Source organism: Lutra lutra, chromosome 3, assembly GCF_902655055.1.
Source record: "Lutra lutra chromosome 3, mLutLut1.2, whole genome shotgun sequence".
NCBI lineage: Eukaryota > Metazoa > Chordata > Mammalia > Carnivora > Mustelidae > Lutra > Lutra lutra.
In genome coordinates, this window is record NC_062280.1 from 50,346,141 (window position 1) to 50,371,342 (window position 25,202).

The 25,202-nt window shown below is 36.0% G+C and overlaps 1 protein-coding gene across 5 annotated transcripts in view; it reads left to right on the top strand.

Annotated features, from left to right (window-relative positions):
• Positions 1–25,202, top strand: part of RIF1 (replication timing regulatory factor 1) — a 60,219-nt gene that overhangs the window by 23,712 nt on the left and 11,305 nt on the right. For 4 of the 5 annotated variants that reach the window (XM_047721706.1, XM_047721710.1, XM_047721708.1 and 1 more), the window contains exons 15-29: positions 90–190; positions 2,206–2,292; positions 2,925–2,998; positions 3,412–3,592; positions 4,919–5,026; positions 5,388–5,537; positions 13,740–13,839; positions 16,232–16,496; positions 18,275–18,317; positions 18,879–19,081; positions 19,640–19,739; positions 22,827–22,946; positions 24,375–24,526; positions 24,912–24,992; positions 25,075–25,129. In XM_047721706.1, the coding sequence (XP_047577662.1) occupies positions 90–190; positions 2,206–2,292; positions 2,925–2,998; positions 3,412–3,592; positions 4,919–5,026; positions 5,388–5,537; positions 13,740–13,839; positions 16,232–16,496; positions 18,275–18,317; positions 18,879–19,081; positions 19,640–19,739; positions 22,827–22,946; positions 24,375–24,526; positions 24,912–24,992; positions 25,075–25,129 (1,820 nt within the window). The remainder of the gene's footprint in view (positions 1–89; positions 191–2,205; positions 2,293–2,924; positions 2,999–3,411; positions 3,593–4,918; positions 5,027–5,387; positions 5,538–13,739; positions 13,840–16,231; positions 16,497–18,274; positions 18,318–18,878; positions 19,082–19,639; positions 19,740–22,826; positions 22,947–24,374; positions 24,527–24,911; positions 24,993–25,074; positions 25,130–25,202) is intronic. The other variant, XM_047721709.1, reaches the window with a different exon arrangement.

Genomic DNA, 25,202 nt, shown 5'->3' on the forward strand with positions numbered 1-25,202 from the left:
GTATATTTTTATCCCTAAAAATTTTATATTTTCATCCTTAAAATACTTGCATATTTAGAACTACTTTCTTCCTTTTGTTTTTTTGATAGGTAACAAAAAAGAGAGACCAGGTTCTGAAGTTTTGACCCTGTTACTAAAATCTTTAGAAAGCATAGTGAAGTCAGAAGTATTTCCTGTGTCAAAAACACTGGTAAGGATAATGATTACGTGGTGGAATTAAAAAATCATAACCAAATTGAATTTTTTTGTTGGAGATGTTTAAACAGACCAGGTTTCTTTTTCTTTTAAAATTTTATTACTTATTTTAGAGACAGAGAGCATGCACTCAGCATAGGCCAAGGGAGAAACAGGGTGGGAGGGAGAAGGAGGGGGAAAGAATCTCTAGCAGACTCAACGCTAAGTATGGATCCCCATGCAGGGCTTGAGATCATGACCTGAGCTAAAACCAAGAGTCAAGATGCTTAACTGACTGAGCGACCTGGGTGCCCCCAGATCAGATTTTAAATTTTTTTTTTTTTTTTTTAAATGTTTGGCATGGTGATTTCTTTTTTTTTTTTTTTTTTTTTAAGATTTTATTTGTTTATTTGACAGAGAGGCAGGCAGAGAGAGAGAGAGAGAGAGAGAGAGAGAGAGAAGCAGGCTCCCTGCTGAGCCGAGAGCCCGATGCGGGACTCGATCCCAGGACCCTGAGATCATGACCTGAGCCGAAGGCAGCGGCTTAACCCACTGAGCCACCCAGGCGCCCCTAAAATTTTTTATTAAGTGTTTTATCAGCAATTTTGCCCTGTAATAAGTGTTAGTCCATCAATTTGGAGTCATTTGAAACCTCAATAAAGTAAATGAGTATACCGGCAATACAAAAATCTTCCTGTCAGAAGAATGAGCCATACAGAGAAAATGGGGTGAAGGATATGAAATGAGAACCGAGGGAGCTCAGAATACTAATTGTATAAGATTGCTGAGCTCCACTAATAGTTATTTTGTACATTTAAGAAAATATCTAAGAATTTGCAACTTAAATGAACTCTGTTTAACCAAGTTAATGACTTTGGCATTAAAGACCTTTTTTATCCTATGTAGTGGAGAATGAAAAAAACAAATGGATATACTTTTTATAATAGTGAGTCTCCCAAGATAACTGCAGATGGAGTAAACTGTACCCTACTTAAATTCCTTCTGAGTCTATGTACTGGGCTATCTACTGTGGCAGTAGATCATAGTGGTTAAAGCAAGGGCTCTGGAGCAGACTAGATTGAATTTCCCCACCCAGTTGTTTATTAGCTGAGTGAACTTGTCGGTTTTTCTACTTTCCTACCTTTTCTAAAGGAAGTATAGTAGTAGTTTTATATAATTAGGTTTATACGTGCAGTGCACGATGGGTCAGGAACAAAATAAATGTGTCTGCAAATGCTGTTTAGTATTATCATTAGTGTCTGATTCAGATGAGAGTATGAAAGGAAGCATATTTTAACTAACATAACCTTTTCCATCATACCATGTCACTTATTATGTAGTTCAAATTAATACCAGTATAATATTGAATGGCAGTTTGATAGCCTCTAATATTTGAAAGATGTGTCTTTAGACCCAGCTTCTAGTTAGTTTTCCTTTGAAATATACTTTCCTCTTAAACTAGTGAGTACATAGTTCATTGCAGAGTATCTTTTTTGCAGTATTAAAAAAATAACCTCAAGGGCTATTAATAGAAGAATGTTTGAATAGACTGTGCGCATTCATACAGCAGTTAAGAATGTCTCCATATATTGATGTGAAAACTCCTACAGAGTTAGATGAAGGGCAGTTCCAGAGTATCTCACAGTATGTCATTAATGCTATAAAAGGATATATGTATGACAGCTAGTCCAGGAAGTTTTGTTTCTCTGTGTACTTAAATATATGGAAATTTCGAAGGTCTAGAAAAATGAACTCCACAAACTGATAGACGTGGTTTTCCCTGGAGATAAAGGACTTTGTCATTTTATTTTTTTATGTTTCTGCATTTGTAGTTTTAAAACTAATGTAAATAAATTCACATTAATATATAAATATTGTTGTGTTTGAACTTCTTGAACAGAGAATCATTAATGAATGAGCATTACTTAACGATAAATTGTTAAATTAAAAATGTAGCTAACAGTACTAGATTTTGACTAAAGTAAAGTATTTTTACGGCTAATACACAACAAAACTTTTTATTTTTCTTAGGTCCTCATGGAAATTACAATTAAAGGACTGCCCCAGAAAGTATTAGGTTCACCAGCATATCAGGTTGCTAATATGGATATTCTTAATGCAAGTATCTTAAATGTAATGCTATGATTAAAATTAGCCAAAAGAAAAAGTTCCATGAGCTTTTTTTTTTTTTTTTTTTTCCTGAACATAGTGAAACGTAGATTGTAAAATTTTGGAAATGCTGATTATGTTAAAGAGAAAAAAGGAATTAAATGTGACACTATTAATGGAACTATTTTTCTGAATCACACAAAAAGTTCTAGCAGGAAAGTTTTCTATTTGTTTATACATAGTAATAGTGGTGCTATTTTTAAATAGTAAAATTTACTATTAAAAAATTTGGAAGCATAGTAACGGTTCCTTAATTATAGTGAAATAAATGTAATATTTACAGGATGTTGGTATTTATTGGTCCAGCAAGTTTTAGTGTTCTTTTTATATCTGTAATATACCATTCCTCAGTTGCTCATGTAGATGGAATAACTGTTTGTAAAATATACTAGTTAGTAATTTTTGTGTGCAGTTTATAGAAGTGTATTTGCTACCATTGTGTCATATTCTAAGTAATATCAAAAGTTAAATTTCTTTAGCATAAAAGGATCATTTTACATAACTGATTGTAGAACACTGATGTAACAAGATTGTACTTTTTGTAACAAGAAGATTGACTGCAGTCTCCCATCTTTCTTCAGGGAACTCCTGCTTTGTTCTTAATTCAGTTAATTTTTAAAAATAATCTCTTGGAATATGGTGTAGAAGATGAGAGGTAATTTAAACTAGTCTTTTTGTTTATATTGGAAAAGTTATTTGATTAATGAGGGTTTTTTAAAAGATTTTATTTATGTATTATTTAGAGAGAGACAGACAGAAAGCACAAGCAGGGGGAAGGAGAGGGAGGAGCAGACTTACCCCTGCTGAGCAGGGAGCCCAGTGTGGAGCTAGATTCCAGGACCTGGGATCATGACTCAAGCCAAAGGCAGATGCTTTAACCAACTGAGCCATCCGGGTGCCCCAGATGAATGAGATTCTTTTTGAGTTACATGCTATATCATTTTTTAAATTAAAAAACCAAAGTGAGACTTTTATCATTTCTTGTCAGTTATTTTTAGAATTTTCTAATAGCATAACATATTTTGGCAGAAAATGCTGGATAATGCACGGCTGCATTTTTTTCTTCAGGTTTTTTCTCAATCTGGAAACACTTGTTGGCTGTGTCCTTTCTGGTCCAACTTCACCACTAGCTTTCAGTGACTCTGTTTTAAATGTTATTAATCAAAACGCAAAGCTGTTGCAAAACAAGGAGCATCTCTGGAGAATGTGGAGTATTATAGTTACCCCATTAACTGAATTGATAAATCAGGTATGACATAAGTGCTACATGTTTCCCCTAAAGCTTAAGGAACATTTTCCTTTTTTTCTTATTAGAGCACATGGGGAAATAAATAGAAGTTTGAACTTGAATAGAAAATGTTAAATTTTTTTTCTGTGGGATTTATTTCTTACTTTTTTATATTAGTTGATTTCATTGCATTTCTGCATAATCGAGAAAATGTAATTTAATGGAGACGAATCAGCTTCCTTTTTTCCAGTAGTGATTATAAAACCAGAAGACTCCCAATATGTTATAATACAGCTTTTCATATTTATATTTTGAGTTTTTTAAGTCTTTGTACTATGAGGAATAATAATGGTTATCTTGACTAGACTGTATGTTCTTCAGATTCCATGGGTAAATCAGTTGGTGAATACCTCAAAGCCATAGAGTAGTCCCAAACCAGTAATCTGTTGAATTGACTAATAACCCTTACATTTAAATACTTACTGATATGACATTATTGGCAAGGTGTGGAGCTCAATTATGTCATTATTAATAGTTGATCCATTGCTTTAGCAGTCTTTAAATGGAAGTATTTTCTGGAAATATTTTGCTATAATTCTCAAATGAAATGAAGACTCCGGAGAATTTATTATGGATAGTGTGGTCACCATTATTTTCACTACTAAGTTCAGCACATCATTTAAATGGTCCTCTGAAAGAAAAAAGTTTACATTCCTAAATAATTCCTTGCTATTTGAAGGATAGCAGAGGTCTTTTTTTGTTTTGCTTGAATCCTACCTTCTATGTATAGTAAAAGATTTTGAGTTCTCTCTGGGATTCTTTTGTAGGCCTTACACACTACATGCTTGTTTCTCAGCATTGCTGTAATAGATTACCACGAGACACCTTAAAATATACGGATTTATTCTTTTATATCTCTAGATCCCAGAATATTGATAGGCATCGCTTCTGCTGAAGCCCTGAGGGAGAATTGTTCTGTTCCTCTGCTTAACTGTCTTTGTTTCTGGAAATTTTGATTGTTCCTAGGGTTATAGACACATCACTAATGTCTCCCTCGGTCTTCGCATGTCAGTTTTACCTCTCCTGTCTGATCAAATCCCACTTTACTTTTAGGAACACTGATTATTGGATTAGGGCCTACCCTAATCTAGTATGCCTTTATTTTAACTTGATTATATCTGCAAAGTCCCTGTTGCCAACTAAGGTCATATTCATAGTTATTAGGAGTTCACCACCTCTTGAACATCTCCACACTGAATCTACCTCACTACAAATAAGATAGTACTACATAGGACTAGAATTAGATGGTAATTTGTCTAACTTTTTCATTATTTTTTCTTGTTTCAGACCAATGAAGTGAATCAAGGTGATGCCTTAGAACATAATTTTAGTGCCATATATGGTGCATTGACTTTACCAATAAACCATATTTTTTCAGTACAGAAATTTCCAGTGGTAAGGCAATGTCATATTCTTTACTTAAGGAATTTACATTTTTTTCAAAAATGCTCTTTCATCCTTTATGATAAATTCCTACAGTAATTTTTCCTGCAATCACCTTATGATTTTTAATCAGCTTAGGGTAAGGGAAAATGGTGAAGGAAGACAGAAATTCCTCTTGACCTTTGATAATTGCTGGTATTGTGGCATTGTTACAGTCTTCAAATAGAATTCTCTGGGGGAGGCAAATTTATTACTCTACCCTAGTCGCTTCTGTGACACCTTAAATGTTACAGTGGCTTTTAAGATATATTCTGTTGGGTGTTTGATATGTAGATACACATTTTTAAATTTTCTTTTTTACTGTTATTTTTAGGCTACCATGAAGACCTTACTTAGAACTTGGTCAGAATTATATAGAGCATTTGCCCGCTGTGCTGCTTTGGTAGCAACTGCAGAAGAGAATTTGTGCTGTGAGGAACTTTCTTCCAAGATAATGTCCAGTTTAGAAGATTCAGGCTTTTCAGTGAGTTTATCCCAGTACTGACCTTGGTTGTATTTGAAGAATACTTTTCAAATAAATTGAGATAACATTTGTGAACTGTCATTTACAAGGCTTCTAGTTTATAGGTGGCTAATAATATAAAACAAGTAGCAGCATTGCAAAACAGTTTTATGTCTTTGGTCTACGTGACTCTGAGGTCTGTGTTTCAGGACCCTGAACAGTCCTGCAGTTGTATTACTGTGTTGCATATCTGCCTGTGCCATTGCAGGAGGAGCCAACTTTTCTCATATCTATCTCTTTGATCTTTAAAGGCAATCCTTTGGAAGTTTGTAGACCTAAAAAAGTAGGTCTCATTTCATTCCTTTATTAAGAGGCAAATACTTTTAGTTGGTATGTATCATTCTAGAATAGTTCTCTTTTTATATTTACACAAATAATTAACATATGTACATGAATACAGTATTCTTGACACTTGAATTCTATTAAAGCATTTTTTTTTTTCATCTAGAAAGATGAAAACTTCTACCCTTTGATAGTAGTTATCACTCTTAGCTCTTGAGGCTATCTATCAAGAGCTAGAAATTTGTCTTTTCAGATTTTTTTTTTAAAGATTTTATTTATTTATTTGATAGAGAGAAATCACAAGCAGGCAGAGAGGCAGGCAGAGAGAGAGGAGGAAGCAGGCTCCCTGCTGAGCGGAAAGCCCGATGTGGGTCTCGAACCCAGGACCTGGGATCATAACCTGAGCCGAAGGCTGCGGCTTAACCCACTGAGCCACCCAGGCGCCCCTGTCTTTTCAGATTTTTTTAATGCATTTATAATTATAGCTTTTCAAAAATATTAGCACAGTTTTAATTGTTACATTTTGATATGATAGAATTTCAGAGTGACTTTAAAAATGCAGATCAGATCTTAACACTGAAAAAACTTCGGTAGTACTTAGAATAAAAATCTTAACTGCTTACAACTGCCTATAAGGCTTAATGCTTCATTCCCCAGGGGATCTTATTTAATTACATTTGTTAATATCTTTCATGACACTTTGTTTTCCTTTTTGGCTTATATCAGAATCATTTGTGTACTTCGTTACATTCCTTAACCAACACTCCATGAGGTTAGGGACATTCTGTGTTGATTTGTATCCCTGGACTTTATCTGGTACATAGTTAAATTTGTTGAGTGACTTTATAACTGTTAGGGAGAATGTGCAGCCATAGTTTTAATCTTTTATTTTTTTTTTATTTTATTTTTTTTTTTAAGATTTTTTATTTATTTATTTGACAGACAGAGATCACAAGTAGGCAGAGAGGCAGGCAGAGAGAGAGAGGAAGGGAAGCAGGCTCCCTGCTGAGCAGAGAGCCCGATGCGGGGCTCGATCCCAGGACTCTGGGATCATGACCTGAGCCGAAGGCAGCGGCTTTAACCTACTGAGCCACCCAGGCGCCCCAGTTTTAATCTTTTAAATATTGTCTTGGTTATGTTTTCATCTTTGTTCTCTTCTGGAAGAAATTTAGAATCTGTCAGGTTTTATGAAGTATGCTTTAGATTTTGCTTGGCATTGGTTGGTTCTGTTTTTTGGAATAGTTTGAGAAGAATAGTTAATTCTTAACTGTTCTTTAAATGTTCGGTAGAATTCATCTGTGAGGCCATCTGATCCTGGACTTGGTTTGTTGGGAATTTTTTGATTACTGATTTAATTGCATTGCTAGTAACCATTCTGTTCAGATTTTGTTTCTTCCTGATCAGTTTTGGGAGGTTATATTTCTAGGAATTGATCAGTATCTTCTAGGTTGTCTGATTACTTGGCATGTAGTATTCATAATATTCTCTTATAATCCATTGCATTTCTGTGGTGTTAGTTACTTCTCTCTCTCTTTTTTTTTTTAAAGACTTATGTAAGTCAGTTGGACAGTTACCACATGATCTCACTAGTATGTGGAATTTAAGAAACGAAACACGTTCGTAGGGAAAGAGGAAAAAAATAAAACAAGACGAAATCAGAGAGGGAGACACACCGTAAGAGTCTTATAATCAGGGGCGCCTGGGTGGCTCGAGTTGGTTAAGCGACTGCCTTCGGGTCATGATCCTGGAGTTCTGGGATGGAGTCCACATCGGGCTCCCAGCTCCATGGGGAGTCTGCCTCTCCCTCTGACCTTCTCCCCTCATGCTTTCTCTTTCACTTTCTCTCCCTCTCTCAGTAAATAAAGTCTTTAAGAAAAAAAGAGAGACTTATAATCATAGGGAACAAACAGGGTTGCTGAAGGGTAGGGGGTGTGGGGATGGGGTGGTTGCTTATTGCTGGACATTAAGGAGGGCATGTCATGTAATGAGCACTGGGTATTATATAAAACTGATGATGGGGCGCCTGGGTGGCTCAGTGGGTTAAAGCCTCTGCCTTCAGCTCGGGTCATGATCCCAGAGTCCTGGGATCAAGCCCCTCGTGGTAGGGCTCTCTGCTCAGCAGGGAGCCTGCTTCCTCCTCTCTCTCTGCCTACCTCTCTGCCTACTTGTGATCTCTGTCAAATAAATAAATAAAATCTTAAAAAAAAAAAAAAAAAGACTGATGAATCACCGAACTCTACCTCTGAAACCAGTAACACATTATATGTTAATGAGATTTAAATGAAAAAAGACCTGGTGATTCACAGACCTGTACCCCTGGCGCTAATAATACATTATATGTTAATAAAAAATTTTTTTAAAAATGAAGAAAGTCTTTAAAAAAATAATGAATAATTTCATGAACCATTCTGTGCCAATAACTTTGTTAATCTCAATGAAAGGGACAGATTCCTTCAACAACTAGTATTAAAGCTTGATCTCGAAGAAATAAGTAACTGTAAGAGCCTTATATTTACTAAAGTAATTGAACTTAAAAAAAAGGAAGGAAGAAAAAAGGAAAAAAAAGATATTTATTTAAGTAATCCCTCCACTCAAGGTAGGACTAAAACCCACAACCCCAAGATTAAGAGTCACATGTTCTTCTGGCTAAGGCAGCCAGGTGTCCCTGTTTATCCTCTTTCATTTCTGGTTTTACTTATTTGAGTCCTCTTTTTTGGTTCATAAATCTGGCTAAAGGTTTATCAGTTTTGTTGTACTTTTCAGAGACGCAGCTTTGGTATATTGATCAGTTCTATTTTTTGTTTGTCTCTAATTCTTCTCTATCTGCTCTAATTTTTATTATTTTCTTCTTTCTGCTGGCTTTGGGTCATGTTTGTTCTTTTTCCTGCTCCTTTAGGTTTAAGATTAGGTTGTTGCACCTCTTGAAGTAGGTGCATATTGCTATAAACTTTCCTCTTAGAACCACTTTTGCTGCATCCAGAACACTGTTTTCATTTTCATATGTCTTCATAATTTCTTGTTTCCCCCATTCATTGTTCAGTGTCATGTTCTTTTATAACTTGCATGTATTTGTGTTCCTTGAGATTCTTTGTTGTGGTTGATTGCTAGTTTCATAAGGTTGTGGTTGGAAAAGATGCATGGTATGGTTTGATTTTTTTTAATTTGTTGAGAGTTCTTTTGCAGCTTAACATGTCCATCCTGGAGAACATTCCATGCACACTTGAAAAGAACGTGTGTTCTGTTTTAGGTCAAAATGTTCTTAATATAACTGTTCCTCAGTTATTTCTTCAAATAAATTTTCTGCCCCTTTTTCTGTCTCTTCTTCCGAGATCACTATAAGGTGGATGTTTATGCTTGATGGTATCACTGAGTTTCCATGGTCTCTTTTTGTTTTTTATTATTTTTTTCTCTTTTGTTCAGCTTGATTGCTTTCTATGACTCTTTCCTCCAGTCACTCACTGATCCAGTCTTCTGCTTTATCTAGTGCCTTATTTATTCCATCTAGTGTTTTTTTTAGTTCGGTTATTGAGTTCTTCCATCTCTGGTTGGCTTTTATGTTTTCTATTTTTTAAAAAAATATTTACCAATTTGAGAGAAACGGGGAGGAGCAGAAGGAGAAGGACAAGGAGACTTGGAGCTGAGCTCAACAGTGCTTGACTTGGGGCTCAGTCCCAGGAATTTGAGATCATGACCTGAGCCTAAATAAAGAGTTGGATGCTTAACCACCAGGTGCCCCTTATGTTTTCTCTCTGTTCAGAGTCTCACTGAGGTCCTCCAGTCTCTTGTCAAGTCATTGAGCATCTTTATGACCATTGACTTTCAATTTTCTGTCAGGCATATTACATATCTCCATTTCATTAGGTCTCCTGCTGGGATTTATCCTGTTCTTTCATTTGGGACATATTCCTCTGTCTCCTTATTTTATCTAACTCTCTATTTCTGAATGTTAGTAACGTCAGCTGTGTCTCCTGCTCTTGTAAGTAGTGGCCATATGAAGAAGAGGTCCTGTAGTGCCCTGCAGTAACAGTGTCCCCTGTTCACTAGAACCTGGTGCTTCAGGGTGTTTCATACATTTGTTGTTGTGTGGGTCAAGGCAAGCCGTTAGCAGGCGAGGTGGAGAGTATCTTGCCGATCTAGTTCCTGTACACGTCCATGTATCTAGCCTGGGCATTGGGGAGTGAAATTGGCACCTGCCAGCTTTTGTTCTTGGATGAGTCTCTTAAAGATCCCTATTCCTCCAGCACTTGTTTGGGGATTAGTTATATATGTCTTTGTCTTTCCCTTGTACCCCAGGCGTCTCTTAGACTGCTGTATCTGTGCTGTATCTCAATGAGGTTGTTTGTATGCCGTTTGTATTCTTGTTGCTGTCCCTTTAAGGTGGGGGACTCAATTTCTGCTGTTGGTCCTGGCTTAGCCAGCGGATTTTATTAAAAAGTTCCAGGTGTTGAGCCTCACACAGAACCAAATGTTACAGGGATTCATCTTCCTGGTGCCTGGGTTAGGGTCTGCTGCTTTCCTTCTCTGTGCTTGCAGTGGCTCTCCCTACTGGGGAGTATTTTGTGAGCCAGCTTGATCCCCAAGCTCATCTCTACCCTCCCTTCTGTTTGCCGTATGGCCACTTTTCTACCTTCAGCCATGAAGAATATGTTCTGCCAGTTTTTGTGTCATTTCTGGGTTATTTGTACTGATGTGGGTGTGATCTTAGGTGTATTTTGGAGATGAAATAATCTTCCTAGTCTACCATCCTACCCCATCTCCTGTTCCTGAGAGCTTTAATAAAGGGTCTCCCTGATTGTGAATTTGATGTATTTGAAAATGTTTATTACATATTTTAATGCTACATTGTCTTATTTTGTGTCTTTATGAATTCGCAGTAATTAGTTCCTCTTTGCTGACTTTTTTTTGGATTTTACCAACTTGATATTAATTGATACAATATGCTCACATCTTTTTGAGAATCTGTAATCTTTTTTTTTTTTAACTTACACTGAGAAACTTACAAAGAAAATAGCATGAAACATTTCAATTTGACAAATTATCATGCAGAAATATTTCTGTAGGCATCATCCAGTTCAGTTAATGGAGCATTGTCAGCATCATAGATGCTCCCCTATGTATTTTATTTTCAAATATTTTATTTATTTATTTGACAGAGATCACAGGTAGTCAGAGAAAGAGGGGGAAACAGGCTCCCTGCCGAGCAGAGAGCCTGATGTGGGACTCGATCCCAGGACCCTGAGATCATGACCTGAGCCGAAGGCAGAGGCTTAACCCACTGAGCCACCCAGGTGCCCCATCCCCTATGCATTTTAAATCACCATGCTCTCCTCTCCCTAAGAGGGAATTACTGTCCTAACTTTTTGAAAATCTGTTTCATTAAAAATATTTTTACTATACACCCATACCTGTATATTACGTACATTTGTTTAGCAGTGTTCCTTTTATAGTAAATTTTATAGTAAAATCGTATTGTATGTCTTTTGGGCTCAATGTTTCAATTGGAAGGTTCGTCCATGTTATATTTAACTAAGTTCATTTATTGTAATTATTACATGTATCTCCATTGTATAGATTTAGGATTTTCTTTGTATATATTTCTCTACTTATTTTATGTTTTAACCTTTCTGTGTCTTTTGTAGCATATAAGTAAATACGGGAGTGTTTTAATGAGTATGTTTAATTTCATATTGAATAAGACATGGAGTATGTTTTTTTTTATGGTTTTTAAAGCTTTTGTTTTAATTCCATTTAATTAACATACAGTGTCATTTTAGTTTCACATGTACAATATAGTGATTCAACAATTCCTTATGGTACCTGGTGCTTATCATGACAAGTGTGCTCCCTAATCCCCCATCACCCATTTCACCCATTCACTCACCCACTTCTCTGCTAACCATCAGTTTGTTCTCTATGATTAAGAGTCTCTATCTTGGTTTCTCTCTCTCTTTTTATCCCCTATTCGTTGTTTGTTTGCTTTGTTTCTTAAATTCTACATGAGTGAAATCATACGGGGTGTGTCTTTCTCTGACTGACTTATTTTGCTTAGCATTATACTCTCCAGCTCTGAGACATGGACTATGTTTTAATACTTAGCTTCGTTCAGATACTACTATTGAAACTTATATTCATCTGTCAAATTTGAATATCCATTCAAATTTAATATTTATATCCCTTTTTAATATTAATATCCATTTTACCCCAGCAACCAAAGATAGGATTGTACACGTTTGTTGATCAAGGTTGACACTGGTAGCTGGAATGCATTTCCTAACTGAAAAGAGAGCCGTTTTTCCAGTCTTTTTTTTTTTTTTTTTAAAGATTTTATTTATTATTTATTTGACAGAGAGAAATCACAAGTAGACAGAGAGGCAGGCAGGTAGAGAGAGAGAGAGAGAGAGAAGCAGGCTCACTGTCGAGCAGAGAGCCCAATGCGGGACTCGATCCCAGGACCCTGAGATCATGACCTGAGCCGAAGGCAGCGGCTTAACCCACTGAGCCACCCAGGCGCCCCGTTTTTCCAGTCTTGATAGCAAATTGTAGTTAGAAGTGTCCTTTACTTTGAAGTTATGAGCAAGGAGGAAGCACTTGGAACTTCGATAGCTTTTCTACATGAAAATATAGATTGTCATCTGGACTGACTTTCCACATAGTTTTCGTTAGTTAACTAGGGCACTGCTGCTTTTCCTCCTCCTGGCCCATAATACTCATTGGGGAGGTTATCTTTGGGGGGCAGACATATGAATATTAGTCTAGTGAAGTGGAAAAGTGGTTAGTAATGGAGAATAAGGGGAGAAGAAAGTGCATCTGTTTTATAGATCTTTGATTTCAGTATTTGTTTTAATTAATTTTTTTTCTTAGAACTCTCAGTATGTCTCCTGTTACTCAGTTTTGCTAGGAAAGCTCACTGTTTTGGAATTGGTGCTGTAATTTCCTTTGTTCTGTTTTTTAGTCTTCCCTCCCTGCCTTTAGAAAAGTTTTTCTAGGAAATATCTGATGCTTCTGTGAATTTTTTATTTCAGTTGGATTTCAGAAAGAGGAGGAGGAAAAAGATATGAGGGACCTTAGCAACTTCATTTTTTGTTTTATCCCTGGGTTTATTTATTTATTTTTTTTTTTTAAAGATTTTATTTGTTTATTTGACAGAGAGAGATCACAAGTAGACAGAGAGGCAGGCAGAGAGAAAGAGAGAGAGAGAGGGAAGCAGGCTCCCCGCTGAGCAGAGAGCCCGATGCGGGACTCGATCCCAGGACCCCGAGATCATGACCTGAGCTGAAGGCAGCGGCTCAACCCACTGAGCCACCCAGGCACCCTTATCCCTGGGTTTAATGAACACTTAAAATTTTCATGAAGAGGGGCGCCTGGATGGCTCAGTGGGTTAAAGCCTCTGCTTTCAGCTCAGGTCATGATCCCAGCGTCCTGGGATTGAGCCCCACATCTGGTTCTCTGCTCAGCAAGGAGCCTGCTTCCTCCTCTCTCTCTCTCTCTCTCTACCTGCCTCTCTGCCTACCTGTGATCTTTGTCTCTCAAATAAATAAAATCTTTTTTAAAAAAAAAGTTTAAAAAAATTTTTCATGAAGAATCTGATAAAGAATCTAATTGAGAACCTTGCTCTTCCATTCTCAATTTACTAGTTTTATATGCTGAGTCTTATGGGCATCTTAAGACTGGATTATCTTCCCTAAATGTGAGGAAACAAAAATTATGGTCCTTGGTGCACAGCAGTTAACTAGGAAATATTTATAACTATATACTTCATTCATATACCTTACATGTTATATATGGCGGTAAAGGTCATATTTTTTGTTGATTCTTACTATTTTTGGAAACTATGCCAGTATTTGAAAGTTTCTAATAAAACACTTAATTGTTCTTTCCTAGAATTTGTTGTTCTTGGATAGGATCATTCACATAGTTACTGTAATGATTGATTGCATTGACTTCTCACCATACAATATTAAGTATCAGCCCAAAGTTAAATGTAAGTACTTTTTTACTTTGTTCGCCCACTATTGCATAAACACAACTGTCTAAACTATTGAGATCAAATCCTAATATCTTTTCTGACCTCATTTTACCTGCTTTAGATGTTGTATGTCATATGTGGTTGTCATACAACTATGTTGTATAACCTTGGTATGCTATGAGCTCATGTGTTCTTGCACATGCTTGTGATCTCTCTCCTTTGTCTCTGTCACACACACAAATATCTTTTTTCCTTTGTATAACCTGGAAAGATCAGTATTATTCTATTTACAGATTGCCTAATATGAGTGATTTTACTTATTCCATCATAGGCAAGGAATTATCTGGGCAGGAAACTTTGATGTTTGTTAGAATGTTCTTATTTGTCCCATTACTGATGATGTTAACACTTACTAGTTGGTTAACACAGAATCTGCCAGGTTTTCTATTATAAGTAAGTACCTATGAGTAATTAATATTTTGTGGCAGGTTCTTTAAGACTATGTAAATATCCTTTTTCTAAGCAAACTTTCACCTATGAATTTATTATCCATTAATACTTCTTCTCTAAAGCACTAAGAGGATTACCAGAGTAGTTCACATCGTTTCATTTGATTATATTATATCAAGATGTTTATCTCCTTTTCTTTAATTACATTAATTCTAAAAGCTGTCCCTGATATTTATCTCATATTTTCATGGTAAATCATTCTACATTTAGGGTCATGTGTTCATGTCCCACTTTGGGGCCTTAAAAGAAATAAAATCATTCTATAGCTGTTGAGCACTACCAGGCACCAGTTACTTCCAGGTGCAAATGACATCCTGATGTAAGCTATAGCTTCGTTTGTCCCTGATATATTTTTTTAAGGTTTGTTTATTTTAGAGAGAGAGTGCACCAGTGTGAGTAGGGGAGGGCCAAAGGTAGAGAGAATCTCAAGCAGACCTCTGCTGAGGAGAGAGCTGGACTTGAGGCTCACCTTCAAGATCCTGAGATCATGACTTGAGCCAAAATCCAGCGTCAGCCATTTAACTGACTGAGCCACCCAGGTGCCCCTACCTTATTTTATTTTTATCACTGGCTTTCTGTTATTCAGTGGTTTATAATTCATTGTTATTAATACTTGTGCTCTTGTTGGCCTGTATGACCATTTCATGTGTTTCCATTATTTTTTGACCCCTTTGGCATAAGGTAATCAGGCTCATTCTGTACTCTATCCTTCAGCCTGGAACCAACCATATTTCCAAGGAATGTTGGTCCTTTGCTGAGGATGGATGGCATTTAGAAACCGAGATCTGTTCGTTATTGTTAAGATGTCACTGCTCCTGGATCCTCTTGAGTAGACAGGTGTGGGATATGTGTCACGTGATTCATGGCTGTCTTCTCAGCCTTCGCATACTGGCCTGGAATTTTTGGGTGGCCATTCCCTAGGGAAGAAGGTTGACTTCCTTTTGTTGGTAACACTTGTTTTTTATTTCACCACATGATATTTTTCATCAACAAGCACTGATTTAGAGTTTTCTCTTAAATCTGAGATATTTTACCTTAAGAGAATAGATTCTTTGAGAAAAAAGGTAATTTTTAAAAATCTGTGATTTTCTTGACAAATGTGGGTTTATCCCTGTAGGTAGGTATCTGAAGAGAGACAGGATCTAAAAATAGTACACAGAAAAGTCAGACAGTGCTTTTAAGATACATTAGGCTTGCCTTTTTTGCATTCTTTCTGAGGATTTGGATCTGTGACTTGTTGAGTGTTATTTGTAGGGTTCAGTTTATTATAGATGACCTGGGGAGCAATAATTTCTAAGGGAAGTTTTGTGACGTCTAAAGTTAATTTTGGAACCTATCTTTAAAAAAAAAAAAAGTATTTATTTTACGGCAAGCACTTGCATGTGAGTTGGGGGGGATCGGGGCAGAAGGAGAGAATCTTCAGGCCTACTCCCTGATGAGTGCAAAGCCTGTCACAGGGCTTGATCCCACCATCAGTGAGATCATGACATGAGGTTAAAACAGGAGTCAGACACTTAAGTGACTGAACCACCCAGGCACTCCATGGACCTTGTCTTATAACTTAGTACTTTCTTACAAATCAGTTGTTGAAATTTAGAATATAAACATTTGAAATGCATTTCACAACTCCTTAGAGAAAATACTCATTTTTCTGGGTTTCTTCTAGATCTGCCTACTAGTTTTTGTCTCTGCTTCAGTTTTAAAGACAATATTGTGATACTTACCACTAATGGTATATCCTTTTAAGATTTGTGGGTATCACTCTACAGAAACATGTATATTAGAAGTATCTGTCATTTTTATAGATTATTTTTCATTTAAATGATATAAATTATAAAGACATAGAGTAACACTTTTCAAAATACTTGAGTTTTTAATAAATTCAATTTTATCTTAGCACCACAGAGACCTTCAGATTGGTCCAAAAAGAAGAAGGAACCTCTAGGGAAATTGGCCTCTTTATTTAAACTTACTGTGAGAGTGATCTATTCTTTCCACACTCTGAGCTTCAAGGAAGTACATTCTGATACTCTTCTCACTGTCGGCAACTCAATCATCAGTATTCTTTCTAATGTACTTGGACGCATTTCTTTGCCTTCTATGATCCGAAAAATATTTGCAACTTTAACAAGACCTCTGGCATTATTTTATGAAAACTTAAAGTAAGTATTTAGAATTTCTATGTAATAGCTTTAAATTAAATGTCTTTAGATGTAGGTAGCAAACTTTTGTCATTTTCCTGTTAGCTTCTTGTTATGGATGGTAATTGTTACCATTTAGTGAAGAGGGTAATATATTAAACTGCATTTGTTAAAAAGGTAGTTCAAATCATACATAAATAAGAGGTAGAAATTGGGAGTTTTTAAATTTTGTGTGCTAGTTCAACCCCCCCTTTCAATTTAGTGCATACCTTTTCAGATTTGATAATACAAACAAGCATACCTGTTAAATTTACGATGCATATGAAGCATATTTGACATGCTACTTTGTTGTTAAGTATATGATATACCCTTAAAATACTGTATGCGTCTTATACCGTTCATCTAAGAATCTCATTCTCTTTGATGTCTGCAGAGGGTTCCATAAATCTTTGTACCCGGTTTCCTCTTAGCAGACATAAATGTTTTTCTAGCCTTTTCCCTAACTTAACAGTATTATAGTTGAACATATTTGTACACATAACAGTGTCCACGTTTGCCACTACTTCTGCAGAAAGAGGTCCTAGATGTCAGATTGTTGGTTCAAAAGGTATACATACTTAAATTTCTGAATTACCCTGTAGAAATTTATAGTATCCTTTCCATATGAATTGAAATAAGCAATGCCTTGAACCATGAAAACTCCCAAATAACATAACTTTTTTAAAAAAGCAATTTGAAAGGATTCATCGATGTTTCTTCTAGCAAGCTTATGTGGTTCAGTCATAATAGTCTGTCTTTTAAAAATTAAATACATGGAGAAAGTTTTAGGAACAAATTTGATAAAAGTACATTAGCTTTTTGTGTATCTTTTAGTCTTTAAGCGTAAAAATAATTTATGCTTTTAAGTTTTTTTTAATTTATTTTTTTTTAGATTTTATTTATCAGATAGAGATAACAATTAGACAGAGGCAGGCAGAGAGAAAGAGGGCAGCAGGCTCCCTGCTGAGCAGAGAGCCTGATGCGGGGCTCGATCCTAGGACCATGGAATCATGACCTGAGCCAAAGGCAGAGGCTTTAACCCACTGAGCCACCCAGGCGCCTCAATTTATGCCTTTTTTTTTTTTTTAATATTTTATTTATTTATTTGACAGATAGAGATCACAGGTAGGCAGAGAGGCAGGCAGAGAGAGAGAGAGAGAGAGGAGGAAGCAGGCTTCCTGCCGAGCAGAGAGCCCGATGGGGGGCTCGATCCCAGGACCCTGGGATCATGACCCGAGCCGAAGGCAGAGGCTTTAACCCACTGAGCCACCCAGGCACCCCTGCTTTTTTAAAGATGTACAGAAAGAAGTGACTAATATTAGTATTTTGAGATCTATTCTAGATGTTTTTCTGTGGCTCCCCCACCCCAGGGTTCATTTTTTGAAGATAGGTTTGTTTCACGTTGTTTGATAATTTGACATATTTTTTTTTTTTTTTTAAGATTTTATTTATTTATTTGACAGACAGAGATCACAAGTAGGCAGAGAGGCAGGCAGAGAGAGAGAGAGGGAAGCAGGCTCCCTGCTGAGCAGAGAACCCGATGCGGGACTCGATCCCAGGACCCTGAGATCATGACCTGAGCTGAAGGCAGCGGCTTAACCCACTGAGCCACCCAGGCGCCCGATAATTTGACATTTTTAAAATTAAGTCTTGGGCACCTTTTTATATCACTACACATGTCTCATTTTTATGGCTACATTACATATTTTTAGGTTTTACTTCCTGAAATATAAGTGGTACTCTTGTGTTTTTCTTCCCAGGCTTGATGAAGTTCCTAAAGTGTATAGTTGTATGAGCAACAAGGTAAAAACAGACGGTTGTCTATAAAACATATTTTCATGGTGAAAAAAATGTTAGGGTTTAGGTAATTGTCTTCCTGGTACATAGTTCTGATTTGTAAAAGGATTATACTTCCAGTTTTAATAGACATTTAATAACATGACATGGGCACATAGTTTTTAAAGAAGGATTCAGTCATGTTGCTTTAAATTCATACAGCTCCCCACCTCCTATCTTAGCCTTTTATACGTGAGGGTAATTGGTTCCTAGTATTTTATAGGTAAAACTTGTGTAGTTAACTATTACTCTCTGTTCATGAGGAAATGTAATTTTTTTCTGCTAATGGAAGATTGTTTGAAATCATGGTTTTGTATTAATAATCACAGTAAATTCACCTGATAATTTGTCAGTTTATAATCATATATTTAAGGAAACAGATGGGAGCTTTTAAAAAAAAAGTTTGAATTTAAAAAATTGAAATAATAACATGTTTTGAGTTGTTCAGTATGTTTTATGCTTTTATTTTTTCCTGTTTTAAAGGGACATTTCCATATGTTATCGTAATAAAATTTTCCTTTTTCCTAGTTAGAAAAGCTACTGGGAGAGATAATTGCTTGTCTACACTTCAGCTACACTGGAACTTATGACAGCGAACTTCTTGAACAGATCTCTCCATTATTATGCATAATACTTTTGCACAAGAATAAGCAGATTAGAAAACAAAGTGCTCAGTTCTGGAATGCCACATTTGCTAAAGTGACAACGTTGACTTACCCTGAAGAGTTAAAGTATGCTAAGCACAAAACTTTTATATAGTTACTGTGATTGCTTAAATTGGTATTTTGGTTTTAATATGAATTTTTATTTTGAAGAATTATTGCAGAACATTTCCTCAGTTGAAATGTTACTTGGAATAACATGGTAGTTATTAAACATAACTTGACCTCTTACTTTGGTCCTGAGAGTAACCGTGATTTTAGGAACATTAAAAGCAGTATTAAATTTTCCTTAATAAAAGAAATATAAAAAGCAAGAAATTGGTGGTTACTAAATATAGGTGATGTGTACACAAGAGTTTAATGTAATAGTCTACTTTTGCTTAGAATCTTACATGGTAAAAATTGGGAAACTTCTTAAAGAAGAATATTTGGGAACTGAAGAAGTTAGCAAAAAACTAAAAATTCTACATTTGTCCCAGTTTTGTTTATGTAGAATGAGAAACAATCTTTAAGGTGGATGTATTTTGGTACTCTAAAATTATGATTAAAGTGTTCTTATTAACATATTACCAGTATTCACCAGTACTACTTGACTCAAGGTGTGTATGTTTATGTACTTTTTTAAAGACCAGTACTAAGACAAGCCAAACAGAAATTTCTCTTGCTTTTACCTGGTTTGGAAAATGTTGAAATTACGGAGGAATCCAGTGGACCATACTCAGATTCAGTAAGTTGAGATTTTTTACTTTTGAATATTTGAGCACTTAATTTATTGGATTGCAATGTAATTTCTTAAAAGACAAAATGTTAGAAATTTTTTTGAGGGGCGCCTGGGTGGCTCAGTGGGTTAAGCCGCTGCCTTCGGCTCAGGTCATGATCTCAGGGTCCTGGGATCGAGTCCCGCGTCGGGCTCTCTGCTCAGCAGGGAGCCTGCTTCCCTCTCTCTCTCTCTCTGCCTGCCTCTCTGTCTACTTGTGATCTCTCTCTGTCAAATAAATCTTTAAAAAAAAAAAAAAAAAGAAATTTTTTTGACGTGATAAGTGCATAAAACTGGAGCATAAGAGCATCATGATACAGGGTTTTTCTATGAAGTACATTTCCTAGCTTTAAACACTTTTAAAAAATTGAAGTATAATTGACCTAGAGTATCCTCTTTCAGTTGTACATGGGTGATTTGATATTTTTATACATCATGAAATGACCTTCATAAGTCTAGTTTGCCATCTGTTTTACAGAGTTATGGCAATATTACCCACTGTATTCTTTTTTTTTTTTAAGATTTTATTTATTTATTTGACAGGCAGAGATCACAAGCAGGCAGAGAGGCAGGCAGAGAGAGAGAGAGAGAGAGAGAGAGAGAGGAGGAAGCAGGCTCCCCGCTGAGCAGAGAGCCCGATGCGGGGCTCGATCCCAAGGACCCTGGGATCATGACCCGAGCCGAAGGCAGAGGCTTAACCCACTGAGCCACCCAGGCGCCCCTACCCACTGTATTCTTATACTTAGCATTCCATGACTTCTTTCTTGTATAACAGGAAGTTTGTACTTTTTAATCCCCTTCACCAATTTCATATGTCCCCAACGAATCCCCCTTCTGGTAACCAGCAGTTTGTTTCCTGTCTTTGAGTCTGTTTTGCTTTGTTTGTTCACGTTACATTTTAGATTGCAAATGTTAGAGAAATCCTACAGTATTTGTCTTTGATATTCACTTAACATAATACCCTCTAGGTTGATCCATGTTGTCACAAATGACAAGATTTCGTTCATTTTTATGGTCAAGTGATAGTTGATTTTGCGTGTGTTTGTCTTACCCATTTATCTTTCAGTGAGTACTTGGTTGTTCCATGTCTTGATTTTTTTAAGTAATGCTGCAGTGAACATGAGGGTGAACATCTCTTCAAATTGGTGGGGTTGAATTCCTTGGACAAATACCCAGAAGTGAAACTACTGGGTTCTGTGGTAGTTCTGTTCTTAATTTTTTTTTTTTTAAGATTTTTATTTATTTATTTGACAGAGCGAGAGACACCAGCAGGCAGAGCAGTAGAGGGAGAGGGGGAAGCAGGCTCCCCATTGAGCAGAGAGCCCAATGCGGGGCTCCATCCCAGGACACTGGGATCATGACCTCAGCTGCAGACAGTCGCTTAACCAACTGAGCCACCCATGCGCCCCCTGTTTTTAATTTTTTGAGGCATTTCCATACTGTGTTTCATAGTGGTCGCACCAATTTATATTCCCACCAGCAGTTGTATAGGGGTTCCTTTTCCTCCACATCTTTGCTAGCACTTATTTTTTCTTTTCCATAATAGTCCCACGTCATGGTGTGATTTTTCCTTTGCATATCATTGATGATGATAGTGACATTGAGCATATATACTCATGTGCCTGTTGGCCCTCTATATCTCCAGTAAAAGATGTGTTCATTTGGGTGCGTGGGTGGGTCAGTGGGTTGTGCCTCTGTCTTCAACTCAGGTCATGATCTCAGGGTCCTGGACTGAGTCCCGCATCGGGCTCTCTGCTCCATGGGGAGCCTGCTTCCCCCTCTCTTTCTGCCTGCCTCTCTGCCTACTGGTGATCTCTCTCCATGTGTCAAATAAATAAATAAAATCTTTAAAAAAAAAAAAAAAGATGTGTTCAAGTCCTCTACCCATCTTTTAGTTGGGATTTTTTTTTTTAAATATTAAGTTGCATGAGTTCTTTACGTATTTTGGATATTAACACCTTATCCAGGTGTATTGTGAATATCTTCTCCCATTCGGTAGATTGCCTTTTCATTTTGTGTATGGTTTCCTTCACTGTGCAAAAGGTTTTTAGTTTGATGTAGTTTCATTTGTTTATTTAGATATTTTTTTGCCCTTTGGCCTAAAATAATTTTCTGATAGAAGAGCAGTAAATTTCACCATAGATTCTCAGGTAAATAGTCTCTGATTCTTATTCATTAATGATCCTTTTTGAACTATGGCATTTTGTGTATTTTCCTTTGTAGATGTAATTATTAAAATAAATGGTAAAGTGTTGCTTTAGGTAAACCAGGAATAATAGTTACTGTGTATATTGCCCTTCATTTTCTGTTCTTTCCCAGCATATCTCATTCCTTCTGTCAGAAAAACACATCTTTGCTATCATAACCCATTTGGAACAAGATTACTTTGGCTAATAATCACTGTCTGATCAAGGAATAAAAGTATGGGTATTACATACCCTTGAGGTAGACATTATTACACAACTTTTTTCCTACTCAACAACAAATGGAGTCTTGGCTGTTCATTGTTTAGAACCTATGAGAGAAAAGTTAACAGTTACCTAAGCACTCCAGTTTTCATTTTTGGCCAAAATAAAATTCCTTATCAGATAATTAGATTTGTGGAGACTTGTAATTCATCCTGAAAAAGTCTAAAAGGGATATGATAGGTAATACTTTCTATCATGCATGCCTCCTTGTTTGATATTTAAAGTTTTATGAATGTTATTGTTTCTTAGAAATATTCCCAGTAATAGGAGAGATCTTTGAGTTCTTTAATTTGATTGACTTTTAGCATTTATTTGTGTATCTTATTTTTACAATTTGTAAAATTCTCAAAATATTCAGAATTCATAAAATTATAAAAATGGTGCAAAGTAGCTACTGTATGAGTTAGAGATGCCAAACCTGTTTGCTGTTAATAAATTAGACATGTTTTCTTTGACATGATTTTAATAAGTGAATAATGAGAAGAGATTTTATACTTGAAATGAGTATTTATTATACTGGAATTTTTCAAAGCATGAAAAGGAGAAATAGAACATTTGCACTTAAAAACTTTCATTTTTAATAAAACAGACAGAAAATTCACAGTTAAATATGAAGATAAGTGGCATGGAAAGAAAATCAAGTGGAAAAAGAGATTCTTTTCTGGCACAAACAAAGGATGCAAAAGAAAATAAGAAACCACCAGTCAAAGTATGTTTTTCCAAACTTTTATTTAATGGTAATTTAATATTAAAGTAGATGGATGTTGGAGAAAATACAGCTTCTAATAGGGAAAAAAAAGTGATTAAAGGCCAAATAGAAGATAGGGTTAAAGGGGAAAAATAGAGCTTGACCTAAAAAGACTATTAAGATAGCGTGGAAGTCTAGAAGCTTTGTGAATTGATTCATTTTTTTTTTTTTTTTAAGATTTTATTTATTTGACAGACAGAGATCAAGTAGGCAGAGAGGCAGGCAGAGAGAGAGAGAGGAGGAAGCAGGCCCCCTGCTGAGCAGAGAGCCTGATGTGGGGCTCGATCCCAGGACCCTGGGATCATGACCTGAGCTGCAGGCAGAGGCTTTAACCCACTGAGCCACCCAGGCGCCCCGAATTGATTCATTCTTACTAAGGTGTGCTTAATATGTAGCATCCAGGTGGGCCTGGGTGGCTCAGTTGGTTACTTGTCTGCCTTCAACTCAGGTCATGATCCTAGGGTCCTGGGATCAAGTCCCACATTAGGCTTCTTGCTCAGTGGGAAGTCTGTTTCTCTGCTGCTCCCCCTCTTATTCTCTCTCTGACAAATAAAATCTTTTAGAAAAAATATGTAACATCCATTAAGTATAGTTAATTCAGGCAGTAGCCCCCTTGAGATGGAATGAAATCTAGGTATGAATATAGTATAGGTAGCATAAGAGCATTTTAGAACTTCTGTTACTGAATAGAAAGAGAACACTTAGATAAGATACCTATTCTGGCCTCAAGTCTATTAACCTTAATCTTACTAATTGCCAGTAACTGATTTTCACGCAGTAATTAACTGATTTTCACGTAGTAATTTTCTCCCCGTGATTTCTAATGAGGGTATTCTAGAATCTTGAAACCATGGCCTTGGCAGAAATGAAAGAAAAAATACCATTTTTGAAGAATGACTCTCAACACAGTCTTGTTTCAGTTAAAAAGTAGAAGTGTAAACCGTTGCACTGAAAATTTGTAAAAATAACAGTACCAGTGTTACTGGTATGGAGCGTGTATTATATTGGCAACTTTTACTCAATTTGACTTGGTTTATGCTTCAGCTTGAAAGCTGCTCATACATTCTCTTCTTGCCAAACCACTGGATTTTTGTAAGTTGGCCTGAAAAACATATTTGTCTACGCTTTGTTGGTAAATTGCCTACTTTTTAAAGAGGCATAATAGTTTTTATTTTCCGAATGTTGATTAGAAGCAGAAAGTGAGGGGCATTGTACTATTAACCAAGGATAATTGTACTAATTATTAACTTATCCAATAGGTTTGAACTTCAAACTTCCTAAGTCATTATAAGTTTATACTCTAAGTTTATAGAGTGCTCGAGTAGAGATTGAAGTATTGGAAAATAATTTGGAAATTCAAATGTACATTTGCCTTTTATAAATTTGCAGTTGAAATTAGAACCATCTTCTACAAAAACAAAGAGTGAAATGCCTTTGGAAGAGGAAAAGTCTACTGACTTCGTGTTTATACCTCCAGAAGGAAAAGAAGCAAAGGAAAGAATACTAACAGAACATCAGAAAGAAGTACTCAAAACAAAGAGGTTTGTAGCCTTTTATCGTGAATTGGGTGTTCTGTACTCACATTTGGATTTCATGCAGTATAACTGTAACTTTGTGTTTAGAACTAAAATCCTAGGTATAATATATATTTTAATATATATTTTAATGCCAAAAAGATACGCCGTACATGGCTGCATTTCATAATAAAAATGTTTACTTAGTAACATATTACATGTTTATGCCTTCATAGCTGACTCCTTAATGGAGGTAGTGTTGGAAAAAATCAAAAATGATTTTGAGGAAAATAAGTATCTAAGCCTTAATTTTACATTGTTCTTAAAAGATAAGTAGATGTACAAATCTAAGTTTAATTTCTAATTATAGGAATATCACATTTTGAAGTTATTTATGTAAGCTCTTTTTCAGATACGATATTCCTGTCATGTATAATAATCTGGATGTTTCACAAGACACTTTGTTTTCTCAGTATACCCAGGAAGAGTCCATGTAAGTATGGAAGCTGTTGAAGTAACTGACTTTCTAATTTTTAATTAAAAACAGTATTTTAATTTATACATTTTTATTTCAGGGAAATTCCTCCTTTAACTGAAAAATCAACGGAAGATTCCAAGGTGATATATAAGGTATATTTGGGGGTTTTTAGAACATTATTCCATTATGAAGTGTCTTGTGTTAATTTTAAGATATATTGCATAA